This window comes from Centropristis striata, chromosome 2, assembly GCF_030273125.1.
Source record: "Centropristis striata isolate RG_2023a ecotype Rhode Island chromosome 2, C.striata_1.0, whole genome shotgun sequence".
Classification (NCBI taxonomy): domain Eukaryota; kingdom Metazoa; phylum Chordata; class Actinopteri; order Perciformes; family Serranidae; genus Centropristis; species Centropristis striata.
The window spans coordinates 12,434,085-12,443,748 of record NC_081518.1 but is presented as its reverse complement, the minus strand read 5'-3'; the positions used below and the strand labels follow the sequence as shown (position 1 = coordinate 12,443,748).

Here is a 9,664-nt window from a genome sequence, read left to right as displayed (position 1 = left end):
TTTGAAATTAAAGGCTATAATTTTTTTAATTGAAATTTTATTAAAGAAAAGGGTTTTTTTAAAGTATGAAACACATATTAAACAATGCTTATTTCTGCATCTATTTTTGATATGAATTGATAGACACATTAAAAAAAACATGCATAAATAATGTTAAACCAGTGGAAATACTGAATAACTTTTAAATCACATGTAGTTTTAAACTAGATACTTGGACAACTTTTAAGCTGCAAATAACAAAAACAAGTTGACTGGGCTGTTCACATTTAGCTGTGATGTCTGGATTGTCAGTTTGGGATTTCTCTTCACACTGTATACCCAAACTTTTATTTATATATTTATATTTACACCAATATATTACCTATGCTAAGAAAGTCATGCATCCACTCCTGAAATAACAACTGCAGTGCATCTCAAATGAAAAACTCATGGATCCCTGCACATATACAATATGTGGGTCAATTATCCCACTTACATCACAAAGTGTGACTTTAGGGAAGTAATCCTCAACTGAACAAACACCAGCTTGTTGTTAATGATGTTGTTGTTAATGTTGAATGAAGTTTTGTTTGACTAAAGTGTCAGGGCAACAGCAACAATTTTTACTATAGAATTAGACTTATCAGAACTGTTTTCTGCTGCTAAAATGCTGCAAGCAATTGTAAACACCTGGGTCTGCGAGGTCAGCATAGATGTATATATTTTTTACAGTGGTGGCATGTAACAAAGTACATTTACATAAGTAGGCCTAATGTACTTAAGTACAAGTTAGAGATACTTGTACTTGAGTATCTCTACTTATGTAACTTACTTCTACTCCACTACATTTTAAGGTAAATATTGTACTCCACTATTTAGCTGCAAGTTTAAGTTACTTTCAGGTCAAGATTTAACATAAAAAAAACATGATCAATTTAAAGTTATAACACACGTTTAAAAGTTCAACGAAATTGCTGTTACAGTCTATGATTCAGTTAAGTATATTAAGTTAAGTAGTTAAATCTAGCCCTACTTCAACGACAGTAAAACGCTTCTTTCATAAATACATCAAAATGAATGATACAAAATATCAAAATTAATGATACATGTATGTATGTATGCATGTATATATATATATATATATATATATATATATATATATATATATATATATGTACATACATACATACACACACACACACACACACACACACACACACACACACACCCATTGTCATGCCTGACATGCCCATAAGCAAAGTGAGTTTTTTCCCATAATATTTTTATTGCAATATCAATGTGAGTGATTGTATGGGCATGTGAGTATTTTATTAAGATACACTTAAATCCTTTATCCTTTAACTTTGATACAGGAGTTTTAAAAAAGTTTTTTTTAATCACATGGTACAGTTGATGTTATTTGAGGCGGATAATGTATTACTGTCATTATAATTGTTCAAATAAAACCAAAGAGATAAAAGATGAACAACGCCCATCACCGCCCTGCTTTTCTTCTACATATTTCCCCCCAAACTGCGCGCGCGCGTGTGAGACAGGACCGCAGCCCAGCTGACGCTTGCGTGAGAGGAGGAGTTGCCGGAGGTCCCTAAGAATCTAGCATTAATGTGAGAAATGTTCAAGCAAGTTAGCGAGGTACCAAAGACACTTTGTTCACTCTCGCCATGTTGGTCAGACCAGTCTGAGCTGAGAGCAGGAGTAAAGTGGATGGCTGGGTTGCGCGCCCTCAGAGTGAAAAAAAAAACATGAAGTCTGAGTGCATTTTTTTAATGGAGAAGGACATTTTATGGATCTTGGTGCTGGACAAGTTGCATCCATAGGAAAGAAGAAAACCTGCGCAGAGCAGACGCACTTTTCACACGAACAGACGCGCAAACTCTCCTGTGCCTTTTTTTTTCACTCCAACCCAGCAACCGAGAAGAAGCATATTTATTTAATGGTATAAATAAATAAAAATACAGATTTATTCTTTGTGGATATTTGAAAGTTTCACAGGCTTCAAAGCTGAACAACTCGCTTGATTTATCCAACTGGCTGGTGCGCAGCGGGCAGCAGCTGATGGTGAAGCATCCTCCAAACCTCGGAGACATCTGGTGAGACACACAGAAGTCAGACATGGAGATGACCAACAGCTCCCTGCATAACCCATCCATCCTGCACGTGGAGTTCATGCCGCTAAATGACTACGTTGAGGACAACGAGACGAACTCCACCGCCGGAGAGCGAAACTCGCCGGGCTGCGTGCAGATCCGCATCCCTCAGGAGCTTTTCCTGGCGCTGGGGATCATCAGCCTGGTGGAGAACATCCTGGTGGTCCTGGCCATCTACAAGAACCGCAACTTGCACTCGCCCATGTACTACTTCATCTGCTGCCTGGCGGTGTCCGACATGCTGGTCAGCGTCAGCAACGTGGTGGAGACCATATTTATGCTTCTCAACGACCACGGCCTGATGGTCGTTCACCCCGGCATGCTGCGCCACCTGGACAACATCATCGATGTGATGATCTGCAGCTCCGTGGTGTCCTCGCTCTCCTTTCTGTGCACCATCGCCGCGGATCGCTACATCACCATCTTTTACGCGCTGCGTTACCACAGCATCATGACCACGCAGCGCGCTATCATCATTATTGTGGTGGTGTGGCTGGCCAGCATTACCTCCAGCATCCTCTTCATCGTGTACCACACCGACAATGCCGTCATTGTATGCCTCGTGACCTTTTTCTGCACCACCCTGGTGTTTAACGCCGTGCTGTACCTACACATGTTCCTCCTGGCGCACGTACACTCCCGGCGCATCGTGGCTTTTAACAAAAACAGGCGCCAATCCACGAGCATGAAGGGAGCAATGACCCTTACCATCCTGCTCGGGGTCTTCATTATATGCTGGGGCCCCTTCTTCCTCCACCTCATCCTCATCCTGACCTGCCCCACCAGTCCGTTCTGCAACTGTTTCTTTCGAAACTTTAACCTTTTCCTCATCCTCATCATCTGCAACTCGCTCATCGACCCGCTAATTTACGCCTACCGGAGCCAGGAGCTGCGTAAAACCCTGCAGGAGCTGGTGCTGTGCTCCTGGTGCTTCGGTGTGTGAGCGACACATTTAGGTGGAGAACGAGAGCATCAGGGTATCGCAAATGTCTGCTTCGTCTTTATCCTGAATGTACGTTGTGCACAGAAGCTGAGGTGCAGTGACTGAGGCATGCAGGTGATGCCCATGCGCAACTGTATCTCTGATAAACACTTATGTGCAACGCATCATGGATTTTCGGATGGCCTGTAGTCCGATGTGCGGGTTTATTCACTGTAGTGTTGAGTACAGAGGTCCCTGCATTGTGAAACACTGGACACTTCATCCAATAGTGACTCTTTCACTACGAAAGATCCTCAGATTGGATACTCTTATTTATGGCACTCATTAGGTTACTGGACTGAATTATAATAACTGGCAATCATTTTTATTTTTGTTAAAACAAAAGTATTTCACTTTCTAAATCAGCTTGGGTTTTCTAGTATATAAAGGGCCTCTTAAGCAGTGCAAATCACTCTCAACTCCTTCTAAAGGCTATTCACACTACAGGAAAATAAACTGGAAAAATGCGTTGGAAATAGTCAAATCAATTATAGGCCATCTCTGAAGTGAATTTCTTCCTTCATTGAATTAAAAGTGGATGTTAGTAAAGTGTACCTGCATTTCTATACAGCCAATGGGGTACACAGTCAGTGGGTAGACTATCATTAGACCTCAGCCTGCTCAGTAATGTGTTATTGGCCCTTGAAATATGAACAAATGAGCCCGCATTGCGCAAGGAGTTGGATCTATATCTTAGCTTTTTAAAGTCAACTATACTCAACGATTGACAAAACAAGCGTTGACATGCAATGCTAAAAAGACATTGTGACGGGTAATAGAGAATTCCCACGTGAGCACAGATGTTTAATTTCCATATCCGGGCCTTGGGACCTTGAGTCATTTAAACGCTGTTATATAGAAATAATTCACAGCTTTGCGCATCGCATAATGCGAAAAACTGAAACATTATTTTCTAACGAGAATAATATTTACTGCTGTTAAAACAGATACAAAAATATTTTTTATTTCGCAATGAATTATCCAGGGTTATTAGTTCAAGCTGGGTGCTTGAAATAGACCCGATGACAGACGAGACAAAAGCATTGAAGTCAACCTTTTGTCTTAATGACATGAAGCGTATTAAAGAGGCTCGTTGCAGTCTAATTATTGGCGTTGTACTGTATGTGAATTATTTCTCCAGAAATAAATGTTCGGATGACTGAGGAAAAAAACAAAAGAGATGGGCAAAATCACATGAACGGCCTCGTTTAGTGGGCCAGAGGCCCGGGGCATCAGCGGATTTATGAAAGAAGGCATATCAAAGTTAGTGTGTGGTCCTGGAAATGTGCAAATGGACAGCTTCTAAAAGATTTGGGGCCTCATGTCAGTCATGGGGTCAAAAAGGGGCTCTGGGCCAGGGGGGCTGTCGATGTTTTTGTAAAATAGATTTTTCTTTTAAACTGCTATTAGACCAAAGGTACGAAAGTCCAGGCAAACAGTCCAAAGACAACGCAGACTTTATTAATGGTGTCAGTAGGCTAATATGTCCCTAAATGTATTATGAAACTTACTGCTCTGGAAATATAAAGTGATATCCCATGATATCCTATTCTTTATTGATCCTAAGGATTTATTGTAAATATGACCAACATTTCAGACTCTACCTGACCTTTAGAAACACTAAAATACAGTCATATGTCTGTATATGAGCCATGAATCTTCTCACACACACTGCTGAGTTAGCTAATATATTATGGAGGCTGTCTGACAAGACAAAAATATTTCAACTTAACGATGATGGCTACCATGTAGTGTGACAATGTATTATCCAGTATTGTCAATTATATAGACTGTTGTACACTGTTGTACTTGAATAATGCTTGCCAGAGTATTTGTTGCTGAGTAATATATCATTTACATGCCCCACACTGTTCTCACTTAGTTCAATGTCATTGTTTTATTGATTTTTAAATTATAACTCAGTTTATGTTTATTTTATTTTATTTTGTAGTGCAGTACATGGTATTCTTGTATTCATACCATAACTTCATTGTATTTTTTTCTCTTCTTGGTGTGGGAGGATTGTGAGTAAACTAGTCTGGTATCTGCTATAAATCTTAAAAGACGATTTTAAAGGTAATGAGACTGTGGTGTGCTTCAGTATATGCTCTGAAGTACACCGGGTTGTAAATTCTGCATGTTTAACTTAAAGTTACGTCAAAATGCATCCCATGTTAACTTGAAACTAAAACAGGACTATGTTGTACAGTTATATGTTATATGTAATCTGTCAAATTGTTTACATTATATCTATGTGTCTCAAATAAAGAGGCCAAAACAGCAAGGGCTTTGTTATTATTGTTTACTACTCTAATTTATTTCCAATGATATACTATTCATTATATATTTTCCTCTTATATTACATACTGTATGCTTGTTTAGTTATTTTTGATGCTGAATATTAGGCTTCATTCATGTGCATGCTAACAAGGTCCAATTACAGTATTTGTAGGAGATGGCTGTGCAGTAGACCATGTTCCAAAGGTTCCAAAGAAAGAGATACATATTCACGGCTTCATTTATATATCTGCAATATGTGCAAATGATAAACCAAGACAGAGAAAGAACACAAATTTAACTACACACTCTTAAACTTAAACTCATTCACATGCAACATTCACACTTTATTGTTCTGCTTCATAGAAAAAAAATGCAATACAATATTTTCTCTGAGTAGACAGAAGGACCATTGATATATAACACAGAGAAGTTTTTGAAATGCTCTGTTTTTTTTAACTCATGATCAACTTCTGTTGCTGGGCAATAAACAACATCATTGAAGAGAAGGGGATTTCCAACAGAGATAAATATGAATCCTCATCCTGTCCTCAAGGAAGAAATTACAAGTCTTAATTGTTTTTAAATATTCCACGAATAACTAGGTTGATTATAATATACCAACATAAAATAAGATTACTTCATTAATCCCACAATGGGAAAATTCAACCTCTGCATTTTACCCATCCTTTTGAGACACCAGTGAACACACCATGCTTAGGAGCACTCACTCACTTTACTTTTTTTTCATTCACTCTGATGGTAAGCATATTTTATTACCATGATTGTATTATTTGGACTTCTTGGCACAACTTATGTCGCTGCAGATAATTAGGAATCAACAAACATAAAGCCAAGAATGAATGAAGAGCCCTTCACTGTACTGATTGGTGATATGTGGCTTAAAGTATAAGTTCACTCTGACCAAATGATAATTTCTTGATGGTAGTTGCCCCATAACTATTTTTTTGCTGTTACTAATTTTCAATTTAATTAAATTTATTGATTTATTTTGTGTAAGATACCCGGGAGGTTCTATCCTTCATGTAAGTTGAGTTCAGTCTTTTTCACTTTGCTCTAAATATTGACCATCATGTTTATATGTCGCTGAAAAAAACCCCCAATTTACTCAAGCGTGCCCTTCGCTGCAGCAGGAACGATACGAGCGTCTCCAAATTAAGAATTAACCTTTTTTACGCACGATTCTTACGCGGCTGCAACCTAATTAATTGTATATTATTGTTAATTATAACATTACGGAGGATCACGTATGATCTAAAGAAATTCCTTACTTTTCTAACGCATCAGACAGGTGAACTGTAATGCAAAGATTCCAAATTATCCAGTCAAGTGTTTTGGAATAAAAACGCCGCATCCGGATGACCTCCATCTGAGCTTAATTTTAAAACCACTGTTGGTAAAAGTGCAATCATCTGTTCTCTCACAGTTAGCCTAAATGTAGCAGAGATACAAGGCCACCGGGTTTACACGCATCATTTTAAGCGTTAAACTAAATTCCCTTGTGCGTAAAACCAGAGTTTAGCGATGGCGCAGCGTGAGAGCGCGTGCCACACAGTTTACAGCCGTTAACCCTCTCTCCTGCGCGGTGAATTTAACTACTGACAGTGACTTACTTGTGTTATGATATTTACCAGTGCTTTCTGCCTCAACTGTTCGGAGAGACATCTTTAGCTCACGCTCTAACTATGCCCCAAAACACACCTGGTGAACTGTTACCTGTATAACCAGATTGTGCAGTCAGAATCATACAATAATACATACATAATTGATCAATTAATCATGGGCACTCATTTCAATCTCACCGCACATGAGAACCAGCTTGGCTGTGCGTAAATGAGCTCAGATCACACAGATTTCTCTTTCCTCTGCACGTCAGCGAGCACTGAACTCCAATATATTGACAGTATTTACTTGCATTTTGATACATTACTGTAACAGTTGACTTAATAAAACACAGAACTGGGCTGCCACGCTGCATAATGTAATTGTTTATGAATGATGACTTCAGATATTGAATTTCATGCATATCAGGTTGCGACATCAGATGATATAATATATAGCTATAATTTGTAATTCAGAGTGCAGTGGAAAATATTGTTTAATACCTTTAGCAGATGTACAGAGATGGAGTGTGTGTCCAGTTCGCTCATTGAGTGCTCTTTATAAAAAATAGAGAGTGACTGTATTTTCACCATTTTGTTGCATTTGCCATACTCCAAATATATTATGTCAAAATACTGAGTGAAGACAAAGGCCAAAGAAAGTTTTTTTTTTTTTAATGAAAAGAATTATACATTTTTAATGCACCCTGTCACAGAGGTTAAGCCAGCTTTACTGATTGACCTTTACTTGCTTGAGTTTCCATCAGATCACACTAGACCTCATTCAAGATGCCAGATACCTAGATGGCTTCAGTGTTACAGCTGCTCTATGCAGCATATTACCATTTCGTAAGTCATTGGCATAGTTGTTTGGCAAATCTAACAAACAGGTCTATCAGCCAAAAGGCCGGCTGTCTTTACATCTAACATAGAGTGACACTGCTGTCCGAAAATGCTTCAGAAAAAAATAATTCTGGCACAGATCAAAAACAGATTTCATTTTGCAGATCATATGCAAGCTTTTATCCATCCATCCATCCATCCATCCATCCATCCATCCATCCATCCATCCATCCATCCATCCATCCATCCATATCCATCCAGGCTAAGCAAAATCATTCTAGACAGCTTTTATTTATAATACTTTTATTCTATAACACACAGAGTGAGAGGAGGATGAGACGGGACAAAAAAAATCATATTTGAGACAATAAGTGGCAAAGTATGGTAGACTTGTGAAGAGTAATAATATTACTAAATAACGCTAATTTCTCATTTAGTAACAGCCAACAGATTAATTAGTAGAGTACCAACAGTTAGATATGTTAAACACACACACACACACACACACACACACACACAAAAACAAGAAATTTTAATAATATGTGTATATATATTTCAGAAATTTAGCATTTTGATAAAATCATAAATAAAAAATAATAAAATGATAAATGCAATGGTATTAATAATAATTGTTTTGTATACATTTACCATAAATATGAGTTGTGCTGATTTTTGTTTGGGACAACCAAACCCAGCCTAATTATGGAAAAAATGAATGATAAAATAAAATTTTAATAGAAATGAATCTGTATTTTTTTTAAATTATATCACATAATTAAAAAAAATGTTTTTCTTTTATTTTAATTTATAGACATGTATACATGTTTTTTTAAAATTAAAATAAGATAAGATAAGGCTTTATTTATTTATTATTGATGAAAGCAATCAAGAGTGGCGGTGGTAGTGTTTGTTGTGCAGATTCTGTGAAATCTTTCAAATACTGACTTTTCTTCAGGCAACAAGTTCATCAGTTTGTTTTTTTGTCCTTACATTTGAAACATAATCATTTTTCATGGCTGCCTATTCTTCAAAGATGACCCTTTAGCAAAGGGGATTTGTTTTTCGTCTGGTTTTACATTGCGCTTTTGATCTTGACATTGATTGATCTTGTTTCTGTACTGTACAGCACTTTGGTTAACTGATATTGTTTTTAAATGTGCTCTATAAATAAACTTTGACTTGACTTGACTTGTTTCAGAGGCTCCATATGTTGTAGATATACAGTACTATAGACCTAGTTCCTTGCTCTAATGCTCAAAACTCTGATGAAAACCTCACATGAGCACAGCCTCCAGGAATTGCCAAACTGTTGTTAATTATGTTTGATGGTATTTTTCTTTTTTTAAATAATCACTGACCACATTGGTTTTAAAAACATACTATTTATGAAAACGTATTATTGAATAGTGTTTTTGGAATCCAGTAATCAAAAGACTGTCAGCTGCTGCTAAGGATAATTAAACTTAATATGCATGAAATTACATAGCCTCAAGACTTCACAATTTGTTTTCTTTTTTAACTTCAAATTATTTGAGTTATTTACACATATTCCACTGAAATGCTGAAAAATAGTCCCTGGTTGTTGACATTCACATAAGCCGTGGCTCCACACACATTTAAATTACACCAGACCTAATGCATTACATACACTGAGATAACAATTTTCAGTTCATTTCAAGTGGTCATTGCAGTTTGTTTATACTGAAGATACAACATGACAAACGTGTAAATTAACTAAATTTCCATAAATCATACATACTGTTTTTGCAGTATTGAGCTGATATGTAGTGATA

At 37.2% G+C, this 9,664-nt stretch overlaps 1 protein-coding gene across 1 annotated transcript; it reads left to right on the top strand.

The window, feature by feature from the left end:
* The first annotated feature begins 2,112 nt into the window (after positions 1-2,112).
* mc1r (melanocortin 1 receptor) lies at positions 2,113-5,413 on the top strand. The gene has a single exon (XM_059352901.1). It carries the CDS (start codon positions 2,113-2,115, stop codon positions 3,088-3,090), a length of 978 nt encoding a protein of 325 aa, XP_059208884.1. The 3' UTR covers positions 3,091-5,413.
* Positions 5,414-9,664: the final 4,251 nt, after the last annotated feature.

What these genes read in the sequence shown, in the direction of transcription:
- mc1r (XM_059352901.1), top strand. Translation starts at nt 2,113, where the DNA reads ATGGAGATGACCAACAGCTCCCTGCATAACCCATCCATCCTGCACGTG.